This window comes from Ambystoma mexicanum, chromosome 5p, assembly GCF_040938575.1.
Source record: "Ambystoma mexicanum isolate Mex_15411 chromosome 5p, UKY_AmexF1_1, whole genome shotgun sequence".
Classification (NCBI taxonomy): Eukaryota; Metazoa; Chordata; class Amphibia; order Caudata; family Ambystomatidae; genus Ambystoma; species Ambystoma mexicanum.
Genome location: NC_090930.1, coordinates 889,777,278 through 889,801,737, shown reverse-complemented (window position 1 = coordinate 889,801,737; position 24,460 = coordinate 889,777,278). Strand labels below are relative to the sequence as shown.

Below are 24,460 nucleotides of genomic sequence, written 5' to 3'. Positions count from 1 at the left end.
CTTGAGGGGCCGTAATCCGCAGAGGGTTAATCTTCTGTGCACGGCACCAGACAGAGAACCTCTTCCATTTGTGTCTGTAGCACTTAAGAGTTGAGGATGCCCTGGCCTTCGCAAGAACCTCTCTGCAGTCGGCCGGGATGTCGTATCCTCCAAACTCTAGTGCTGCAGGAGCCAGGCCTGCAAGTTCAGCGACTCTGGTTCGTGATGAAGAATGGCGCCTCCTTCTCTGGAGAGAAGATCTGTGTCCGTCGGCAGCTTGACTGGTGTGGACGCTGACAAGTCCAGAAGGTCCGGGAACCAGATCTGCCTCGGCCACGCCGGTGCGACGAGGATCATCCTGCCCCGGGACCTCTTGAGCTGGTTGACGAGCCGGAGTAGCAACGGCAACGGCGGGAACGCATAAAGAAACAGGCCGTCCCAGGGGAACGAGAAAACATCGCCCATGCTCCTCGGTTGGGGAAACCTGCTGGCGAACCTCCGGCACTTGGAGTTCGCCGCCGTCGCGAAGAGATCGATCTGGGGATCGCCTCATCGTCGGACGAGTCGGTCCACTTGATCCTGGCGCAGTTCCCACTCGTGGCACGAACGCAGCTCTCTGCTGAGTGAGTCTGTGATGGTGTTTTTTATCCCTGCCAGATGAAAGGGTACCAGAAACATCCCTTGGGCGATGGCCCAATGCCACAGATCCTGGGCTTCCTTGGATAGGGCAGGGGATCTGGTTCCGCCCTGCTTCCGAATGTAAAACATTGTGGTGGTGTTGTCGGTGAAGATCCTCACCACCTTGCCCTTGAGGGACGGAAGGAAGGACCTGAGGGCCCAGAACACTGCACGGAGCGCCAAGATGTTGATGTGGAGTGTCTTCTCCTCCGGGAGCCAAAGGCCTCTCGCGTGGAGACCCCCGGTGTGCGCTCCCCAACCTTCCAGGGAGGCATCCATCGTCACCGTCACCTGGTGGGCCGGGGCTAGGAAATCTGTTCCCGCCGTCAGATGAGAGCGGATACCCCACCATCGTATCGCCTGACGGAACGCTTCGTCGAGCGGGATCCTGTCCTCGAAGCTGCCCGTCAGCTGGATCCAATGGGCGTCGAGGAATTCTTGCAAGGGCCGCATCCGAAGTCTGCAGTGGCGCACCAGATAAATACAGGAGGACATCATTCCGGTAGGGCCTTGATAGACCTCACTCTGGCCACATCCGTGGCCAGCAGACATTGCACCTTTCCCAGGATGGTCCTTATCCTTTCCTCCGACGGTGAGGCCGCCGCGCCACTGTGTCGAGCTGTGCTCCCAGAAACAGGGCGACTTGCGACGGGACCAGGTGGGATTTTGGAAAGTTGATGGAGAACCCCAGGTCCGTGAGAGGAATGCGGGGGCACTTCTTCTGGAACTCGAGGGCCTGCCCCAGGGCCAGGGCGTCCAGCACCCAACGGTCAGTGGAGATGGACTCCCACACGCCGACGAACTTCGTCAGCCGGCCTCCCACCGGGGTGCTTCGGCAGGGGCCCGACCCGACAGTCGGTTCAATCTTGCTTGGAGGCCGCTTTGCCTCCTTGAGCACCTTGGCGACGACGGCGGGATCCACCTGACTTGCCGCGTCCCCTGTAGGCCTCCTGCGACGAAGATCTTGCCGCTTGACGGTACGTAGAGGAGCTGCTGCCGGCTCCCTTGGAGGCACCCTGTCTGCCTCCGGAGCTCCGAAAGGACGGCCGTCGCTGTAGGAGCACACCCAGTGCACGGGCCGTCTCCGTGTCCGTCTTGATCGCCTGAAGGGACTCATCAACCGCCTTGCCAAAAAGGTTGTTCCCATCGAAGGGCATGTCCAAAACCTTGGTCTGTACGTCCTGGCGGAAATCCGTCGCCTTGAGCCAACCTCGTCATCTCAGGCAAACGCTGTTGCCCAACTGACGGAAACCGGTGTCGGCGATGTCCGTAGCCACCGTAATGGCGTGGTCCGAGGCAATCTCACCTTCCTGTAAGATTTCCAGGGCCTCAGCCCTCTTGGCGTCCGGAAGGAAATCCAACAGAGGGGCGATCTTGAACCACAACTCCCTGTCGTAGCGGGCTACGATGGCCAGGGGTTGGCCGCCTTGATGGTCGTCGCTGCAGATGAGATGACCCGTCGTCCCATCGCATCCAGCTTCCTACCCTCGCCGTCCGCGAGGAGGTTGAAGTCGAGGCCGATGCCCCCCCCGCTTTCTTCTTGGCCACCGCCGAAACGACCGAATCCGGGGTAGGTTGCGCCCTAAGGCACAAGGGGGCAGCGTCGGGGACCCGGTACTTCTTCTCGTACGGTCCCTCTTCGCAGGAGCCGTGGCAGGGTTCTTGAGGAGGGCGAGCCCCTCATCCCAGATGTCATCAAGAAGCGGTACGTCGAGGACCGTCTTCCTTTTAGCCTCGCACCGTTGGTACAGGAACCCTTCCTTCTTCTATTCTTCGGGGCAGAGGTGGAAGAGCTTGGATGCCCTGGAAATCATAGCATGGAAGGATTCAATCTCGTCGGGCGGGGACGCCCGGGCAGGGGGCGACGGGGGCACGTCCCGTCATCGCCTCCGTTGCCATCCGTACCCGTCGTAGTCGTGTCCATGCCTGTAACATCCCCGTGGGTAGTGGACCGGGGGGGAAGGCAGAGAAGGCCGCATAGGCGGGAGAAGAGGCCTAGGATGCGTCCTCCTCCTCTTAAGTGGTGGGCTCTCCGAAGGTCCTGGCTCCGGTTCCCCCGTCGGGTCTGGCTCAGGTACCTCCGTCGGGGGAAGGGGCAACCTAGTCCTTATCTCTGAGCATAAGGACTGGATGGCTTACAAAATGCCCGCAGAGGTGTCCTGCGGGGCCGGAAACGACAGGAGAGAGGGCTCTTGAGGAGCCCCGTCTGCAACACCGTCGCTCTCGTCGTCGCCCTCCCGATGGGCTGGGCCTCTTCCACGACTTGGATGAGCTCCTCTTCAGAGGTCGTTTCCATATCCACGATGGCCACCAGCCCCTCCCCCACCCTTTCCAACGAGGACTTCGTGGGGGTCTTCTCGATGGGCCTGAAAGACGACTCCCTCCGCGGTGGCAGGGAGACTCTGGTACCTGAGGGCGCCTCCACTGGTGTAGCCTCCACAGGCTGAGCCAGGGCCGCGGCAACATCCTCAATCGAGGTCTTAGCAGGGTGAATTAAGGCCAACGTCACCTTCTGTACGCCTGGGGCCTTCACCTTGAGGGGAGGGTCTGAGCCTCGCTCCCCCTATGCCGGAATCTTCCAGATCGACCGGGGCCTCTCCAGAAGCTTCGCCGGGTTCTCGGACTTCCTCTTACCCGAGCCAGAGCATTGGCTCGTGGCTGATGGTGCCGGGGAGGATGCGCCCTGCCTGGCAGCCAAGGAGCCCGACCGTTCGGCGCTCCCGGTGCCCGCAGATTCGCGGTGCTTAGCCTTTTGTTGGGTCCCCATCGCCGGGGCGCCTCACAGGACTTAGAAGACCGCTCAGACTTCTTTTTCTTCTTCTCGCCTGACGGGCTCTTCCCTTCCAGCCAGTTTGCGAGATGGAGGTGGCGATCCTTCATGGTCCGCTCCGACATGTTCCCACAAAACGCGCAGTCCTTTTCCTTGTGCGTCTTGTCCTCATGGAGACAGTAGAGGCATAACGAATGCTCATCCTCCTTGAAAACGTTCTGAAGCTGGCATCCAGGGCAGGTCCTGAACAGCTTCCCGGGCGTCGAGCTTCCTTTCTCCTGGGCCATGACCGGGGTAGGCCTCGGAACTTCTGGAATCCTCCAAAAGCGTAACTCGATGAAATCTTCACCCTTGAGGGGCGTAGAAACTCCGAAACGGATCCCCGTTGATCGGATGTAGACACGGTGGAGCTTGAGGCTCTATTTAACTGAAAAAATGAGAAAATCTCCTGAAAAAAGCGTGAAAACGCAGCAAAAGCTCGAGAGCTACAGCACGAGGACTCCCAACACTTGAACGTGTGGTAAAAATCTGAGGATGGCTCCCAGGGGCGGGGCTTAGGGAGAGGGCAGTCATTGGCTGGGGGCAGTATGACCCAGAGACCAGTGATTGGTTACTACTGAGAAAGACAGATCAGAAACGAAACTGATACTGATTTTTTTTCTATACCGAGGATTCCCGGCCTGACGGGGAATATTTATGAGCATGTGAATCCATGCAAGACCCCATGCTGGAGAAGAGTGTAGGCCAGACCCCCCCCTTATTTGCCCCCAGGGAGGGCTACATTTTGCTGGTGTGACCGTAGGTAACATGTTTTTTGTTTTGTTTACAGCTTTTTCTACGTGAGCAGCTGCAACGTTATGTGAGTACTGTTTTTTATTATTCTATGGTTAGTGAGGTGGGTTAGACTGGGGCTGGATTGGGACGTCTGGGCAGATAAGTTGGTGGGCTGGGACACAATTGCAGGGCCAGGCCACAAATTGCCCCCCCATGCCAGCATAACATTGGTGTTTCCCTGGGAGCGGATCCCTCCCATGTGGGTTGTCCATCTGCAAGCACAGGCTCCACCTCTGGCTGTGCTACATTACAGATGTCCCCTCCGGGGAGGAATGGGGATCCTGCTGGGGCTCCCTGGAGCTGCTGCTGTGCTTAGGGGACGGTACACCCACATGGTACATTGATGTCCAAGGCCAGGGACATCACCTCCAACCGTCTTGGAGTTGCTGCTGAGCTGCATTACAGCTTTTCCCTTCGGGGAGGTATTGGCATACTGCCGAGACTCCCTGGTGGGGAGAAGCTGCAACGCAGTGCAGCCAGGGCTCCAGCAAAGTCGGCGGTAATATCCCTGGGCACCCTTCTCCCATGTGGGTCTTTGCCGGGGGTTCTGGGTAATAAATTCTGGGCCGCTCAGCGCAAGTCAGACTTCTGTGGATTCCCACGGGTGTCCTCTTTTGGGAAATGCATGGGGTTCCCCGTTTTCCTTGCTGGCTTCGACACCCTAGGCCCAAATCTGTAGGTTGCCCACATGAACAAAATGGGCTGTGCCGAAAGGCTTGGGGTTACCAGTGGGTTACCCTTTTCTTTTTGTGCCCCCGGTAGGTGCTCCCACACATGTCAAGTACCGTTTTCATCGGGACACGTGTGGGGACGCGGGAAGGAAGGCCATGTGTTGTTGGCGGTGTGTTTCGATGGGTGGCCAGAGCGAAATGTCTGAGAATTGTCTTAATTTCCAACCAATTTCAGAGACATTTCCCTGTGTCCACTCACCGAAACACGTCGCCAACAACAGATGCGATACCTTCTCGTGTTCCCACAGGTGTCTTGACAAAAACGGTACCTCACATGTGTGGGTGCACCTACCGGGGGCGCAAAAGGAAAAGGGTAACCCGCTGGTAACGCAAAGCCTTTCGCCACAGCACATTTTGTTCATGTGGGCAACCTACAGATTTGGATCTAGGGTATCGAAGCCAGCAAGGAAAAGAGGGAACCCCATGCATTTCCCAAAAGAGGACACCCGGGGGAATGCACAGAGGTCTGACTTGCATGAAGCTGCCCAGAATGTATTACCCAGAACCCCAGACAAAGTGAACATTGTATTTTTTCGGCCACCAAATATCACAATTTGTCGGGTATTGTGGCTTATAAAAACTGGGGCAATTTGTGCAAGGCAGACTTCTGTGGATTCCCACGGGTGTCCTCTTTTGGAAAATGCATGGGGTTCCCCGTTTTCCTTGCTGGCTTCGACACCATAGGCCCAAATATGTACGTTGCCCACATGAACAAAATGGGCTGTGCCGAAAGGCTTAGGGTTACCAGTGGGTTACCCTTTTCCTTTTGCGCCCCCGGTAGGTACACCCACACATGTGAGGTACATTTTTCATTGGGACACCTGTGGGGATGCGGGAAGGTAGGCCATGTGTTGTTGGCGGTGTGTTTCGATGGGTGGCCAGAGCAAAATGTCTGAGAATTGTCTTCATTTCCAGCCAATTTCAGAGATATTTCTCTGTGTCCACTCACCGAAACACGTCGCCAACAACAGATGCGATACCTTCTCGTGTTCCCACAGGTGTCCCGACGAAAACAGTACCTCACATGTGTGGTTGCACCTCCCGGGGCGCAAAAGGAAAAGGGCAACCCGCTGGTAACCCCAAGCCTTTCGCCACATCACATTTTGTTCATGTGGACAACCTACAGATTTGGGCCTAGGGTGTCGAAGCCACCAAGGAAAACTGGGAACCCCATGCATTTCTGAAAAGAGGGCACCAGTGGTAATCCACAGAGGTCCAACTTGCGCAAAGCGGAAAAGAATGTTTTACCCAGAACCCCGACAAAATGAAAAATGTGGGTTTCTTTGGCACATTTCAGACTTTGCTGGGGCTTCTGGGTAATAAATTCTGGGCCGATTTGCACAAATCATACCTCTGCGGATTCCCACGGGTGTCCTCTTTTCGGAAATGCATGGGGTTCCCCATTTTCCTTGGTGGCTTGGACACCCGAGGTCCATATCTGTAGGGTGTGCCTGTCTGCAGAAAGTGTGAAATTCACGTGTCAAAACAGACTTGGGTTACCTGTGTTTTAGGCTTTCCCCCTTTCCCCCTTGGCGCCCAGGTAGGTGCACCCACACATGTGAGGTACCGTTTTCATCACAACACCTGTGGGAACGCGGGACGGTAGGCCATGTGTTGTTGGCATGTTTCGATGGGTGAGCCGAGTCAAATGTGCGGAAAATGCGTTTTTTCCCACATTTTGGACTTTGCGGGGGTGTCTGGGTAATAAATTCGGGGCCGATTTGCGCAAATCATACCTCTGCGGATTCCCACGTGTGTCCTCTTTTCAGAAATGCATGGGGTTCCCTGTTTTCCTTGGTGGCTTGGACACCCGAGGTCCATATCTGTATGGTGTGCCCATCTGCAGAAAGTGTGAAACGTGTCAAAACAGACTTGGGGTTACCTGTGTTTTAGGCTTTCCCCTTGGCGCCCAGGTAGGTGCACCCACACATGTGAGGTACCGTTTTCATCGGGACACCTGTGGGAACGTGGGAAGGTATAACATTGGTTGTGTTTGTGTGGTTTTCGTAACGTTTTGACCCATTTGCTGGTGCCCTTTGCCACACAACCCTTTCATTTCACAAATGTGCTCTACATTTAGTCGCTACTTTAGGCACCATACACTTTTGTAACCTGCACAAGTCAACTACCCTTGAAAAGGTCTGCCTGTGCACTTTCAAAAAAAGTATGCTTGCTGTTCTTCACCACATTGGTTGTCCTGATTTACACATGCTAAGTGCGTCTGTTCAGGCCGTAAGCATAAAACTCCTGTGTACCACGGCTCAGTGTTTGGCTTGTTGTATTGCTTGTTTTGTAAAACACTACAAAAAATGTGCGCTTTCCTAACTGCAAGAGGCGGGGGAATGTAGCGGAGCATTGCTTTTCTCAAAATTCATAGAAGCCATTGCCGTACCAAGCCAACGATGTCCACCACATACCTTTTTTTCAGTCATTTTCCTGCTTTTCCCCCAATCTATGGCATTTTCCCCTACCTAGTTGTTGCCCGACCTACACAAATCACCCCTTCCTAAACTTGGAATTTTGTTAACTTTTCAGAAATATATGCCTTTCTGTCCTCCATTTCGGCTTTCCTACCCTTTTCTTCCATTCCGTCCAGGCATGTCCAATTGGCAAAAATGGGCAAAATCGCCTACCTCTCACAAAATGGTTGATAACCACATCAAAATAATGTTTTTTCGTTTCCACTCAACCTGTTCTTGAAAGCCAGGAAATTGGGGAATTCAGCACAGCAAACCATTTGTTCCTAGCTCTTACAAGAAAAAAACAAAAGGCTTCTTTGTACATCATTTTATTTGCATGTTTTGAAAAAACACAAAACTTTCGCCCTTTTTGGTTATTTTCTCTCACCTCCTTACAGCAACCTAGGGTTTCTGGGTGGCGTTACGACCGCCTACATGTGGGAAAAAAAGGAGCCAAATTTGGCCGAGATATCTCATGTAACAAAAAGTTGCAAGGCATTGAATGCCCACATACTGAAATCACCAAAAAAGGCCTTCCCACTGGGGGGAAATACCCATGGCACTTAAAGGGTTAATTGGCCCCTGAACTCCTAGCACAAAACTTGTATTAATCTACCAACTGTGTTCATTTGTACCAGAACATCTGTTTGGATCTTGATATCTATGCCTGAACACCATAGCACACAGCTAGATTGAATCATTATGCTAGCCACACTGCAGCCCACATATCTGGCACATAACCTGGTCTGACTCGAGGGAGATTCCGGAATGCAGACAGCAGAGGCAGCAGCATAATCCTGTAGCTACTGGCCCTCTCCCTTTCATGATAATATTGGATTATGAACTCAAAAAAGAAAATTTAAACTGCGGAATATCCTATCCCCAAGAAATCAAAGCCTGCCTCAGAGATGGGGGAAACGCCAAGTACTCAAGATATATATTCGCTGTTACTGAAGATGGCTCAAGATGTTGGAAAAGTTGTACAAGATGTGGAGGATGTTAAGTCTACTATGGAGGATATTTCCCTGAAGGTTTCCCAACTGGACTGCCGGGTTTCTGCCTTAGAAAATGGATCAGCTTCAATATCTACAGAAATAGCTGGTAACTTCAGAGCATATAACAGTTTGAAAGAAGAGGTACAGAAAGGGAGAGATAAGCATTTGGAGTTGGATTTGAACATCCGAGGCAAGAACCTGAGACTGGTTGGAGTTGAGGAATGCTGAGGATTTGTTGCAGCTGGTGTTGGCATCTTAAAAACATCCTTTAACTGTGATCGGATTACTCATGGTGACATTGATAATGTTTATAAAGTTGGCAGAAAGGGCAGCCCTGAAGCAAGACACATTCTCATTTCCTTTATTTGTACAAGGATTAAACAAGAGATCCTCAGGAATGCAAGGAAGAAAGGCAATGTCTTCTACAAGGGGAAGCAGGTTTTCGTTTACCCTGATTATCCTAAGGAATCTCTCCTCATCAGGAAATCATTTAAAGAGGCTAAGGACCTGGCTAAATTTGCTGGGGTGAAAGCTTTCCTGAATAGAAATAATGTTCTGACTCTTGGGCTTCCAAGTGTAGATAAGAATACTTTGTATCCAAAAGAAGCTGTGAGCTGGCTGGAGCCTCTACTAAACAGGGATATTTGAAGGTACTGCTAACATACTCCTCACAATCGGTGGATTCATTTTTGTACTTTGTGTGTATTAATTTTATTTTTTTTGCATTTAAGTTATGGTTTGACATGTTAAAACGGCGCTGCAGGCTTGCCACAGTTTAACGATCAATCTCCTTGAAAATTGCACTCACTCGTTCTGCTCGCGCATTTTTCCGTCCCGTGGATGTGTACTAGGTACAGCTTGAGCAAAGGACCTGCCTTTGTGGAAAGTCACATCATGCACTGAAACGTTTGTTTTTCAGACTACTGGCGGCACGCAGGTTTCAACTGCGTATTACGTCAGGTGGACAGATGATTGATGATGGGCTGCGTGAGAAGGTGCTGGCTACGTTCGCCAGAAGAGGAAGTCTCCAGGGACAATGCTGTTTGAGGTCAGTGGAATATCCCGAATGGTATGCGAGTATGGACTTATTTGTTGGTCCGTGATGAGGCAGAATAGTTTGATTCAGCCTTGCAGTCTCTGAATATTATCGGACAGGGCGGGAGAGGGAGCGTTTGGTTCCTGTCTAATCCTGCTCTCCTGGACTGTTGCATTCAAGACATGTTGCATGCACCCAAGCCTTTCGGATCTTGGAGAATGCATGTTTGATATCTTATGTTTTAAATGCAGGCAGTAAACGGCCAGACCTCTTTTCTTCGGCAAAAGGACATAGGATATGTACATTGGTTTTTTGACTAACACTCCAGTGTTAAAATAAAATAAAAGGTTGGGGGCAAGATGCACCTCTGCCTCGCACCCTTACCCACGGGAAAGAGTTTAGTGCATTCTCCAACATTACAGATGCCTGGTGTTATTATATAATTCCAAGATTACAATTGACAATTATTCTTTCTTTGAGCATACAACTAGCCAGAGTTCAGTTCTCTGTAATCCATTGAAGGCAACCTTTCTGTCTTTGAAAATCAGAGATATTGCACCATATTTGATAGTGACACATTTATTCAAAATAAGTATGCATCTGGAAACATGATAATTTGTGCTCACTCCCTTAGTATATTCTGCCTGATGGTGCCTTAATGTATTGCTTCCACTTATATTGCCCTCTAGTCTTATTAGAAGAATGTTCCTATCGAGTTGTCTGCCCCGTTAAGGAGTGTGATTTGTCCTTAATTGCCCTGGATAGTACTGGCACCCCTCCCCTCTTTTCTGCTTATATCAGAACAATCTCAGCAACTTTACATAACACCAGAGTCATTCTTGCTTTAATTATGGCTTTAAAGAACAGCAGAAGCTATGTTGCCCATAGCATAGTTTGGCTCATGTTATGGTGTATCTTATAGATTGGTGTTTAGAGTAGATTTACTGGTCTAGGCTTGAATTTGTCTTTTACCTTTGTGTTTGGGTTTTGTGTAAGGGTGGAGGGGTTTGGGTGAGGTATTTCTGAATCAGTTGACGTGGACTATTACTGTTGGGCACGATTAAGAGTTTTGACGGTTGGGCTGCGGTGGGCATATGCGGGCCTCTTTCATATCTGGAACAAAGAGGAAGGTACAATGTTGGGTAGTAGTTGGACAAGAAAATTGCCCTATCAGGAATAAGAGTGCTCTGATGGCCGGTTACATATAGGCTACTCTATTTATTTTGTGTTTTGACCAGATTGTAGGGACTGCTATGTTTTTTAGATCGTTTAGGTTGGGAGGTCAGGGGGATTAGCTGTTATTCCGGTAATTCTGGATTCATGCAGAGCTGGAAGTGGGGTATTTGGGGCACGTTTGTGGTCTTTCTGCCGTCCGTGGCAATCTGGTGTGATGTGATCATCTGGCTGGTACATTGAGGACTTTGGTATGATTTATTGCAGAAGGGGGGTTGACATGACTTGATGGAAATGTGGTGATAAGAGAGGAGTATGTTAATGATGGGGGCTTTTTGGATATTACAGTTTGACTTTAACGGTTTCAAAATGTGGGTTCAATTTGAGCTGAAGGGTGATATATGTTTTCTACAGGAGACACATCTGGCAAAAGATGAGATTGAAAATTTGAAGAAAGGCTGGGTGAGGAGGGTTTATGGCGCTTTGTTTACTACGAGATCCAGAGGGGTTGCGATCTTGATTAGAAAGAACACTCCTATTAAGGTCCTGAGAGAGGTATCAGACAAAGAGGGTTGGGTAGTTGCTCTGCTGATAGATATGCAGGGCCAATTAGTATCTTAGTGTAATATCTATGCGCCGTCTGTAGATGACGGGTCCTTCTTTAGAAAAGTGGTGCAGAGGTTGAAGGATATGGTGTCAAGAGATATTGTCTTGGGCGGTGATTTTAATATTGTATTGAACTCGAATATGGACAGGAGCGGGAAAACAGCTAAGGGGGGTGTCGACAGGCAACACTTGGCTTTGGTTGATTTACTTTTGGAACATGATCTGAAGGATTGTTGGAGGCTGGAGCATCCGTCCTCTAGAGAGTATAGTTTTTTTCAGGAGCTCACTCATTTTATTCTAGACTGGACATGTTTTTCACAGCTGGTAAGATGACAGAGTCCTATAAAACGAGCAAAATTGGCAGTATACTTTTAACTGATCATGCGCATGCAACTTTGCATTTACAGTTGAGGTTTGCCTTAAATAAGCATAGTTTTTGGAGAATTAATGTCTCATTACTTCAAAAAGATGACATAATGGATGAACTGCAAAATGAAATTGACTGCTTTGTGACGTGTAATCATGCAGGAGCAATGCGTCCTAGTATAGTTTGGGAAGCTCTGAAGTGTACGATGAGGGGGCATTTGATAGGTGTCTCTAGTGGATTGAGAAAGCAGAGCAATGACAGGGAGGTAATACTAGGGAAGAGGTTAAGTGAATTATCCAGAAGAGCTATGGCTGACCCGATGGGTGTTGAAGTGGTGACGGAACTAAAAATGGCAAAGAGGGAGTTAAAATTGCTGATAGAAGAGCGTACAGAACGGAATAACTTATCTTAAATGTGCTTACTATGAGAGGGGTGAAAAATGTGATAGATGGTTGGCTTATAGATTGAGAAAGAGGGAAGCTGATGAGTAATTTGTTCGCTCCATCAATTCGGGATCGGAATGACAAAATTACATATCACCCGGGTGAGATAAACAAGGTTTTTCATGATTTTTATGTGAATCTATAAAAAAATGAACCAGAGGTGACTGGCAGGGGGGAAGATTTACTGGAAAAAGTAGATCTTTCTAAGATCGCTGAAAATGATTCAAAGTTGTTGGAAGATATTACGGTTGAGGAAATTAAGAAGGCTATTGGTAGATTGAATGTGGGGAACGCCACTGGTCCGGATGGGTTTCCTGTTGAATTTTACAAGTTACTACTGCATTCTGCAATCCACCTTTTGAGAGATATCTATATGGAGTCGATGACTAATGGTGTGTTACCGGAGTCTACTAGGCATGCTATGATTTCTGTCCTTCTGAAAAAAGGGAAGGAGTTATAGGCCTATAAGTCTTATAAATGCTGATAACAAAATTCTGGCAAAGATATTGGCGATCAGACTGGAAAATGTGCTACTGTCACTGATTCATATAAACCAATCAAGCTTTGTGAAGGGTAGGAAGACCTCTAGTAACATTAGAAAAATTTTGAATACCATTTCCAGAGCGAAAGATCAACAAGGAGAGTGTGCTATTTTGTCCTTGGATGCTGAGAAAGCTTTTGACAGAGTGAATTGGGATTTCCTCTTCTCTGTTTTGACAAGGAGGGGCTTTGGTAACACATTTGTTTCATGGATTAGGCTGCTGTACACTTGTCCGACTGCAGAGGTTAACACTAATGGTATGAGGTCAGGAAAATTCAAGTTGGAGAGAGGAACTAGACAAGGATGTCCTTTGTCGCCGCTATTGTTTGTGATTGCAATAGAACCGTTGGCTGAGACTATCAAAGCGACTGATGAAGTGGTGGGGCTATCGAGCTGGGGATTGCAGCAAAAGATTTGGCTGTTTGCAGATTACATGCTCCTAGTCCTTGGTGATCTTAAAAGATCTGTACAGGCACTTATGGAGATAATAGCAGACCTCTGATTATGCTCTGGATACAAGATCAATTGGACAAAATCGGAGATCATGCCTTTATCATATCTTGTAGACAGGAAGTTTGTAGTGGACTTGGGATTTCGGTGGTGCCCAGATAAATTGATGTACTTGGGGATTTGGTTGACTTCTGAGATAAGAGACATGATATCGGAAAATATGAGAGTTGTGTGCAGTGGGTTGAGGATTGATCTGGACCGATGGAGTTTATTGAACCTCTCAATGTGGGGCAAGGTGAACGCCTTGAAAATGATATCTGGTCAGAGAATTAATTATGTTTTGAGTATGCTCCTGTTAATGATGCCATCGACTTTTGGAAGGATTTGGGCAGAATGCTTCAGGATTTCTTGTGGGACAAGAAGCCCTCTAAGTTGAAGTTGTGGAAACTGCATCTGCCACTAAATAGGGGCGTTTTAGGCGTTCCTAATTTCAGAGCCTATCATTTGGCTTTTATGTCGGATTTCTTGGTTCCTTTCGTGGAAGACATACATGATGTGTGGGTGGAGGCTGAGACCAGCTTCAATGGGCCTTTGCCACCGCAAGCTATTTTGACTTCTATTTCTAAATGGAGTTGTAGAAAAGATCTGTTGATTGAGAACTTGAGGAATGCATGGAAAAATGTATGCGTATATTTGGGTGTGGACGCATTTAAGGAACCAGGTGCCTCGATATGGCTGAATTCCACTATCAGGATAAATGGTAGCGTAGTTTTTTGGGCAGATTGGTTTTTGGGAGGTGTACGTGGTTGGCTGACCTGTTTAAAAATGACATTTGTTTGACTGCGAGGGAATTACAGCAGCATTTTACCATAGAGAACTTTAAAGCCTCGGATTACTTAAAACTAAAGCAGACGATTGGGGTTGTGGACTTTAAACGGAGGATTGACTTGAATCTATTTACTAGAAAGGCGATGGCGGGGGGAAGGAGGATTGGCCAGTAGAATATATAAAGTGTTTGTGTCACATTATAATGCTAATGACTTATTAAGAGAGGAGTGGAGTAGAAGAATTGGATTGGATATTTCAGAAGACTTGTGGCAAAAAATGTGTGTGGATGTTAAAATGTGCTCCTTGGGATTTACGGAGAGGTCGAGACAGATTAAGCTTCTTAATCAGATTTATTGGACGCCAGAGAAAATGTGGAGGAGAGGGATGTTTGGGTGCTCGGATTGTTGGAAATGCATGCAGGTGTCAGGTACGTTGGAGCATATGCTTTGGGACTGCAGGTTGGTGAGATTGTTCTGGGGTGAGATTGGTCGGGTGTGTGAAGAGGTGATTGAGAGTTTGCCGGATCTAGACTTCAAAGTGGTGATATTGGGAAGTGATGAGCCACTGGATGATCTTACTCAGAATCAGAAGTGGTTATTCAGAGGGGCAATGATTGGTAAGAAAATTGTTTTGAGGAATTGGAAAAATGCATTGACTTTGAATATTGAGACATGGTTGACTGGAATGCATGAATTGGCAGAGATGGAGAAAATTCTTTACAGAAGAGAAGGGAAAATGTTTTTTTTTTAGAAAAACCTGTGGTAAATTTCTTCAGTTATACTAGACTTGGTGTAGTACGTGTGTAAGTGGGGGTGTGAGGGGTGGGTAATTGGGAGATGTGACAGATTCAGGGAGGGGCTGTGATATGATTTATATCTCAAAATGTACATAGTTGTTTTGCAAAATGCATTGATTATTTTAAGTATTTTACTGTTTCAAGGAGAGTATTTTATTATTTGTAACATGATATTTTGTAAATAAAAGTTTTTATAAAAAACAAAACCTGGTCTGACTCATTGCGCTTTTGTCTGCATACAAAAAAAAAAGAACAAAAAATGGCTTTGGGCAATCATGACATAAATGAAGCCCCTAAAATTTGAAGCTTGCATTTGCTTGCTTTTCAGGGAGCTTTTTGCAAACTTGACACATTTGGATTTCTGACACACAACCCCTTCTAAATGTTGGTAAGTAAGTAGGTAGAAGGGCTTTGACGTCTGTCTTCTTGGGCCTGGTTTCAACATGTCTTGGCTCACAATCAGAGGAGTAATTTCCAGACATACCCCCTGGTGCAGCAAACATCTTATTCCAGTTGCTCTCCTTTTCACAGTGTGCTGCACAGAATATAGTTGAGTCCTATGATAAAATGTACACATAGCTCCTCCACCTTTTTGTTCCCATGACTTCCACAGCATCTTATCTATCCCTAGCCCTCATCCCAGCTCTCTACTAGTCGTTGCTCCCTCTACCACTGCTAAATGTTCCATCATGCTCCTCCTTTGCCTCTCTAACAGGCAACAGCGCTTTGAAGCCATACTGTATAGCATGAGGCGCCATACAAATGCAAGATAACATAACATAAATGAAGCTGATAAATTATGAAAAAAGGTAATTGTTACAACATCCTATTCTGCTGCTGCAGCAACTACCTACCTAAGTGTCGGGTCTGAATAAACAGACAAGAAGACATGGGCCTCTGACGACACTCGATCGCCACTTGCCACCACCAGCGTCACCAGGAATTGATCAAAGGCACCATCAAGGAGATCCGCCCTGAGAGTTATGGACTCGGAGGTGCTGTGGAAGGGCTGGAGTGGGGTGTCGATAAAACAGGACTGTTTTTGTCTGCTTGCCGGAGAGCACCTCCAGTAAAACCTGTATGCACATGGCAGTTTTTGAAGGGGAAACAAAGCATGCATTAAGTGGTCTTAAGAATGAATACATTCATGTTAAAAACAGGACCGCAACTAAAACAACATTTTACAAACATGCACAATTAGGCAAGCTGCCTGTCCCGGAGTAGAAGAATGTATTTATACATGTACACCTTCAGAAAGCCAGCATGTGGAGCTGGCCTCCTGACATCTGCATGATTATTGGCCCTGCTCTCAAAGAGCCTCATTGCGAGTATGGGTGCATTGGTAAAAACATGTTGTAATATGGTTAGTCTGTTTTACAACCTTGCCCAATTATCGATTTTGAAACCCACTGGCAAGAAAAACACCTGCTCCTGAGTGGTGGAATTAACTCCCACTTACAATGGTAGTAATGGTCTGGGTGGCATTACAATATTTGGTAATACCAGCACTCCCCAAAGAAGTACTATGGGACATCAGATTGAGCAGTAACAGTGAATTACCTTTACCACTGGATGCAACAGCAATTTAGTTTGTCGCTATTGCCTTACTAATACTGCCAAACTTGTTATGAAGCCCAAAGTGTGGTGTATGGAAAGTACCCTGTTGTATAGCAGCCTCCTTCCCAGGGTGGGGAGGGTACGGAGAGGTGACACAAAGGCAGAGTTCCCTAGGAGGGCACCTGGTTCCACAATTTAGAAATGTGGATTTTGACAGCTCAAATATTGTAGTTATATTATACTTGACAGTCACAACTCCATAGGAAAGCAGGCACACTCACAGGGGACATGGTTAACGGGACTGTACAACTTTGAAATAAAATCCTCAATATGAATTTACCCCATTGGGAAATGCAAAATTAACTGTAACGTTAAAATCATCAAGGCACAATATTCATTAATCTTCATTCAGTGCATGCATGTCATTCTCCTGTAGAGGGATTGCACCTACCTCATTTTAGCCCCGGGATAATCTGGATCATAGGATTCAGACCCATTCAGAAGGATAGATGAAGCTGACATTCTGGATATGAAAAGATGGTTTCCACCTGTAATCACGCTGACCGGAAGGCTAGGAGGCACCTCAATGGGCACTGTGTAGTTACTGTACACCACATTTCCAATTACTTGAACCTGAAAAGACACGAGGAACTATTTCAGCAGGTAAGAAAACATACATTTTCTGAGTCTCAACTAACTCCACTGAAACGCAAGTCTGATCTCCACCCTAGCACTGTGCCAGTCTTCTCATGGCCGCCCTCTATTCCTTTCACCCCTTTACCTTCTCAACTTTGCAACTCACACTCTGTACATCCTAGCCCACTGTCCTTTCACTTCATGCCAGCGGACTTTCCATGCATCACTGGCCACTCTTTAAATTCCATCTGCTTGTCTTTAAATAGTCTCGCCCCACGTACAAGTCCATCTTAATCTCCCACAGCTTCATACCCCCACACACTGTGGGCTAGCGCCTTACTCAACATGTGTATCCCGTACATTCTGCGTCTTGCTTGGATTTCTTTGCTCTCCTTGCCCTTCATGATTATAAATACCATTACCCAAGATATAAAAAATCACTGCTAGCCTTGCCTTCAAATCTGCTCTTACATCCAGTCTCCTCTCCCTGGAAGGGGACCCGGCAAGAACACAGTGCATTACCCTTCCTCACTTGCTCTCCTCCATTATTCTCATTTGTTATCCAACTGTAGGTATTGATATGATTAGATGTATACACTGTCAGTAATTGAGATCATCAGTCTGTGCTACCCACAATATATGTCTTCCCCGTTATATCAGTCAATATAAGGATCTCAGAACATCGATCCAAAATCTGCTGCAAAAACCTCACTGCACCACTGGTGAAACACTACCTTGCATCTCCTTATACACTAAATGATCTGTCATGTTGGGTCCTTGAAAGGGTGAAATGGGACCAAATGTGCAAAAGAGCCTGTTACAAAAAGAATCTCGCTGGATTCATAGATTATGTACATATAATTACGGCCTGAACGAACAATTCCAGCCTTTGACTACATCATTTTTGACAACATATCTTCTGTCTACTTACAAGTTTTGACTTACACATTCAACACTTCCCCCAGAAGGGGCTGTGTATTCTAGTGTCACGCGCAACCTTTGTAACAAATTGGGCCGTCCTAACGTGGATGTATACAACGCTACATATAGCATTCACTCGCACCCTTAGGCCACATACCCGTGCACAGAACGTTCTGGTCCCCAGGGCGACAACATCGCCACTTTGGCACAGTGTGGTCTGGCCCAATGGAACCTAAGTATGATCCATAATTTGGCCAATTCCAGAGCTCACCTATGAGGCTTCCCATGCCTAGATCTGGCGGCGACAAGGGACACATCGATATAAAGAAACCTACCTAGACACTGTTAGGCAGAATCCTGGGCAGTTCCCTTAGGGAGCACTACACAAGATTAGGACTACAGGTGAGAGCCATAAATCCCCTTTGGTATCAGTCTGTACCACAAACATTTAGTTGGTAGCTGTGGTTGAGCTGTCAGACTTATCTCAAGAGGGAGATGAGCAGTATTCAGGGTTCACACATTAGGCCCAGTAGACTATGGAACAAGGAAACACTGACCAAAGCTTTGTACTTAAAAAGTATATATATATTTATTGTATACACTTCTATTCAAAACACATGTATCACAAGTATCAAGCAAGTTAAATTAAGTCAAGGAAAAATATACACACTCCCTATATGAATTGCAGACCAAGTGAACCAGAGTGAAAACTGAGCAAAACGGCACAGTGAAAACTACACACAAGGGATCCTCTAACAATTCCTCACAAGGGAGGGAAAGCACAAGTTATTCAGAAATAGATTCTTATACACCTTAGCCACACTGCCCATCAGTCGTGAACCAGTTCAGCAAGACAGTGCATCCATATAAGCAATACATAGAATGAAACTGAGAAAAATGGCACTTCACAATGATTATGCATTGGGAAGAAAGTAGTTCTAAGAAAGGGCTGCACCGCACTGTTCGAATGGAGAATCAATCTCGAGAAGGCAGATCTAACAAATGTGACCAGAGTCAATAGGCCTGTGCCAAAGTTAGTGGTACAGGGCAAGGGCCCAGGAGCAAAATGTTCTCGTAGCTGCAGTCAAGTCTTTGGTTAACGATATTTGAAATGGTGGTTGCAAAAGTTTGAAGAGACAATGTTAAGAGAGGGGGCGGCCAAACCAACAGGTAGGTAAAGGATTTAAAACACCTTTAGTACTACCGCAAAGAAAGGGCGGCCTGGCGGAACAATGTACCTTTAAAATGAAGAAGTGACTCCTGCGGTGGCGGTTGTTCCTGGTAGTTCCTGAAGTTCGAGGGGTCCAGCAGAGGAAGAGAGGTTCTCATCGTGGAAGAAGGTTCGAGGTACTGCACTACCCAGGGATGAAACCAAGCCGCGGTGCTGCCAAACAAAGTTTAAAAGGTACGCTCTTTTTAATCGCGGTCCGGGTCGATAGCTGCCTGGCTCTCCGGTCTCCAAGTGCAGGGCACTGGCGATTCGACCACGGCAGGTTCGGGAAGGCGATTGGCAAACTGGTTGACCCCACCAGCTCAAGGGAAGAAGGCTCTTTCAGATGAAGATGATCTCTCGTCGTGTGGAGAAAAGTGGTGAGACGCTGCAGCAGGGCTTCACCGGTGGGTCAGTCGTTGCAGATGTCTTTGGCTTCTCTCCTCTTTGGCTTCTTAGTTCCAGTGGCAACGTCCTGCTCTTCCAGTCCTCTGGACACTGCTTTTATGCAAAAAGATTCCCATTCATACAACCTAGCTGTCCCTCACACAGTGGAGTGGTCATCTTGGCGGGAGACCCTCCAGCCTATCAGGATAGAGTGCGACATGAGTTGCGGACACAACCCTGTCCAGGGGTCCTACTCCCCCTCCCACACAATGGACCCACCCCAGACTCAGTGGCGCCGGAAGGAGGGTTTCTGGGCAGAAGCCCGCCAAACGGACAAACAAAGGATCCCCGACCTGGGTTAGGATTGTAGGGAAAGACACAAGAAAGAAGTTAGATAAAAGTTCTGGCAAATAAAACCTACCGGAGCAAAGTTAATATTAAAATGCACTAGAGGTATGTTAGAGGCTGTCAGAAAAAGTGGTAGCCTCAAACAATGGGGAAATCCCATAGAGAAATTTTCGCGGTCGAATATTAAAGGTAGTAACCACTGCCACTAGCCAGAAACTTTTGAGAGAGGGACTTTAGGGTACCCTCTCGAAAATGAACACAGGGGAAAAACTATTAACCCTTTCCAGTACCTCCATAGTAAAATGGGTTGTACTGGTTTAGTTCATAGAAATTGACTAGTAAAGTCAATGGGGACTTTACATGCCCTGGGAGACAGTAGTCAGTCCCAGGGTATGGAGTCTATGTTTAGGGGTCGCTACGACACCCCTGTGTCACTGCAATGAGAGTGCTGTGTAACACATGTGAATAAAGATGGTTCCTATGGGGTTGAGAAAGATCCCACAGGCATTACACACACAAAAACAGCCTAGAACACGCATAGCAAAAATGGCTAAGGAAAAAGAGTCTCACTCTTAGCAGGTAAAAAGAAACAAACCCTTCAAATCCAGCAAAGCTGCTGGGGGACTATATAGGTAAGGGAAATTAGCCATTGAATGAGAATTCTCCCTAACAGACACACACCAACGTTACACACATAACCTCCTCTGGCATTTTTAGTCCACGCTTCCATGTATACAGTGTCCTGGTCTCCAGGACGACAACAGCGATACGCGGCGGCACAGTTCTTTCCAGCAACAACTTGACCAATCGTAGTTAACCTTCAATGTGGTTCCCATAGGAACCAGGGAACGCTTCATTACTTAGGCAGTTCAGAAGCCCGGAAACGCAGCCACTCACGCTAGGACTTCCATGCCAGACACATGGGCACAAGGTAACTGTCCCACAGACCCCATAACACGCAGCCTCCCTCAACCTGCTAGTCCTTACCTAGACGTAGAGTAACTTTACTCCACTTCTTGTCTTTCCCCCAGCTCCTGTTAGAGATCTATGTGGCCACGGGAAGGGCAATCCTGCGGGGACGAGTGAAACTCCAGGACTCCATGAATCAAGATACCTTACCCATACAGGTACACCACCCCCATTCCGCTCACACCTGTAGTACTGGCTGTTCACAACATTAGGCTACAATCCCCCCCACTCTGAGCAGCCACACACAAGACATAAAAAGTTAACCAAATTTTAATCACTGTCCCCGCAAATCAGCCTCTACATTCCGAGCAGGCTTATACACGCCATAGTCACCCCTATATAGGGACCAGAGAGGGCCCTCACTGCAATCCTTCATCCCCATCGTGTCCCCCACAGTTATGGGAAGACCACCACTAGAAGTCCCCTGTTCTCACATTTTGGCGAATCCAGAGACCTACAGCTTTCCTACATCCAGATGCCCACATAGCTATCTGGAAACAGTGACCCCCCCAACCCCACCCCTCTGGGACATGCAGCATGGAGTTTAGAACCCAGTTTAAGTAACCCCCGGTTTCCTGCTAAGAGGCACATAGTGTTTTCTATACCATCATCAACTAGAAACACTCCTACCACATACATTTATGTTTTTTCAGGGTCTTCCACTGACGCCCTGAAGAAGGCGGCCCTCTAATTGAAAAGACAGCAACATGTGATTCTTTCTAGTGTACCAAGTCAACGTCTGACCTACCCCAGTATCCTCCAGTTAACCATAGGTTTCACGTCGTCAGACCCTTGAAACAAAACAATGACTCACACCTGCTCTTTTGACTAAGAAATCATTAATCTGGTGTAGATTGACTAGATGAAATGTTGGCTACTGGTTTGAACTAAGTCAATTCCCAAAAAAGCTGCTACAAAATTAAGTGTAATTTCTGGACTATGTAAATAACGACAGCAATTTGGAACAAAATCTGAAGGAAAATAATCCTTACTGCTACTTTGGTTCTTTTAGTTGTACTGCCTACAGTCTAGACTAGTATGGAATAATACTATTGACCCACTCAATTAGATTCACTTTGCTTACATTTTTATTTTCTCCCTGTCATGATCTCTGCTTCCAAAAGGCCAGCACTTACCCAACTCCCTTGGAAGCAGACCCATAACCCAGGTTCCGAGTGCCAGCCAGTCCCAATTGGGACCTTTTGGACCCTGTCCTGGCGCCAGTGGCGCCAGGCTCATAAATATGCCCAGTCCCAGCGCTGCAAGCGCCGGGCTCATAATGCTTGGGTGGACTTACCTGCAGCAGACCATGCTGCTTACTTACCTGCCAGTTGAACCCCTGATCCTCTTCTGTTTGGGACTACTTTTCCTGTTGGGTGGGGCAGGAGCCACTCCCTAGGTTCAGAACACTGGAACTCTTCTGGAAAGCAGGAACTCTTTTCTTACCTAGGCGTGGCTGTGGAAGGAGACACCTAAGCACTACAGGAGGCTATTTAAACCACACCCGATGGATGAATCTTGCTTTGCGTTATTCTGCATCCTCTGCAGCAGAACGCTCATCGTGTCTTCTGCATCTGATCCTGGGCCTAAAGGAAAAAGGCTTACCATCCTGAATCCAGTCTTCAGCAACATCTATAAAGACGAGAAAGAACAGGTTAGCACTACGGTCTTCAGTGACAGCGCATCTCTTACCTGGTCCATCGGCTGTCATCAACGCCTTGCGCAGCATTCCTGCATCTGAAAGACAAAAGCTTACCTACTCTTCACGCGCTCCGAAGGTCATCGCACTGCATTCCGGCATCTGAAAGACAAAAGCTTACCAACTCTTCGCACGCTCCGGAGGCCTTCGGCGCTGCATCCCGCATCTGTAAGACAAAAGAAGGTGCGTTTAAAGACATTGGGTAACGTTAAATACTCACGTGCCATTACTCCATCCACGCCGAACTCAGTGGGCATTCCGGCATCCTTCAGCAGCTCCGAACTGGTACCTGCAAAATAAAAGGACAGTTAGTGCGCATCGTGAAGCAAGCAACAAGCGCTTACTTACGCGCTTCCAGGCGCTTCTATTCCGCATACGGGTCCATCCTCAACTCACTTCAGCCAGTCAACCGCCATCGCCGGAACCCTGCAAAATAAGAGACAGCATTACAAAAGACTTTTAAAGACATTTGAAATATTCGGAACTCACCGTTCGTGAAGTAAACGACGGACAGCAGTCCTCTGAAGTCAAGAGGCCTGCGCTACCTATCCAGTGAAGAAACTGGTTACAGCACTCTGCCCCGAAGGCAGATGGAGAGCTCGGCGTTCACTTACCTAAGGTGAGAGCGTTAACCTTTGGGGTTCTACAGGAGAGGAGAAAAGGAAAGAAATAGGGACACTCCAATAACCCCAGTTCATTAATCCCATATTTTCTATCTGCAGACATCTTACTCTTCGAGTCAGCCATACAGTGCACAGAGGTCCAGCCCAAAGAGCCAACCGGGTGCTACACATCGCTTTTGAAGATACGGTAGTCGCCCAGTCAAGACCGGCGCCTCTGCGAGAATCAGGTGAGCGTTACACTCCCTTCTCTTACTTCCAGCTTGGGTCTTATCCATTCATTAGATCATTCCTTGTGTCTTTCCTTTGCTCTACCTTCACCAAATATTTAGAGACTTACTTCAAAATTGTTTAAAATGTCACTCGAAACACTGGGACTTCGATGAATTTTTTGATTTACAATTTGTCTGTTTATTCGTTTTTATACATGGTTTTACTGTCAACACAATATGTAAAACAAAATATAAACCACGATTGACTATTTAGCTCGTTTGAAGAAACATCAATCACAAATATTTTTTAAAAAAGAGATTTACCTTTATAATTTTCCTTTGTGAATAGAGTGTTTTTACGTATGAGGATGGTAAATGGGATAATGAAAATAAAATCCCTAAATTAAGAGAATCAGAGACAACTAAGATCATTGGCTCTTTCCTCATTTTCAGTGGTATGCCCTCTTTTGCTTTTGTTGCTGAGCAAGAGACAGCTGCTCTTGGGACACCAGGAGGGAGGATGCACGGCTGCGTCTGGCAGAGGATCCCTACCTGAAGCCCAATCACTCTGAGAAAGCAGTGGCCCAGACCCGGCAATGGTACAGGGAGGCTGCACAGCTAAGACCAGCAGGGGATCCCTAAGTGTAAACAGTCTGCAAGCTAGGAGAAAAAGGCGAGACACGAAGGGGAGCCACATAGAGAGCAGAACCCCAGGTCCTTTTCAGTCCAGGACTGACTGGTGGAGGGGCGGGTGTGGTACAGAGCAGGAGCTCTGGGCAAGGTCTGCTAGGCAGAAGAGGTGGAGACGGAGTGTGAAGACTTCCAACCTCTTTCCCCCCTACACTGAATTGTGGGTGTTCTCACGCCACGGGTGCCTGGAGGCTGCCCAGTTCCCTCCCGGGTGAACAACGAGTTGGGGAGGAGCAAGGACGGCACCGGAGGCCCCGGCCTAAACAAAGGCAAAGATTGATAAGAAGGAAGGTCAAGACAACCGGTGGGTTCCTGAGTACAATGGGAGAGAGCCCAGTTTGTGACATTACAATTAATTATCGTAACAAGTGACTGTTGCATTGTGCAACCTGTAGCTCTAGAGAAAGTAACAGAGTGGTCCAGCAGAGATAAAAAAACATTATCGAAAGTCTCTGACAAATGTGAAGGGAGACGCCCAGAAAAAGGGGAGTTGTGATGGAAGGTTTCTAAGCTGAACTATTGAAA

General features: G+C 47.6%; 1 protein-coding gene across 1 annotated transcript in view; it reads right to left on the bottom strand.

Moving 5' to 3' along the window:
* Positions 1-24,460, bottom strand: part of PKD1L1 (polycystin 1 like 1, transient receptor potential channel interacting) — a 2,330,280-nt gene that overhangs the window by 1,866,411 nt on the left and 439,409 nt on the right. Inside the window, exons 9-10 of the mRNA XM_069613333.1 lie at positions 16,695-16,876; positions 15,541-15,762 (exon numbers count right to left, since the gene is read on the bottom strand). Coding sequence (XP_069469434.1) covers positions 15,541-15,762; positions 16,695-16,876 — 404 coding nt within the window. The remainder of the gene's footprint in view (positions 1-15,540; positions 15,763-16,694; positions 16,877-24,460) is intronic.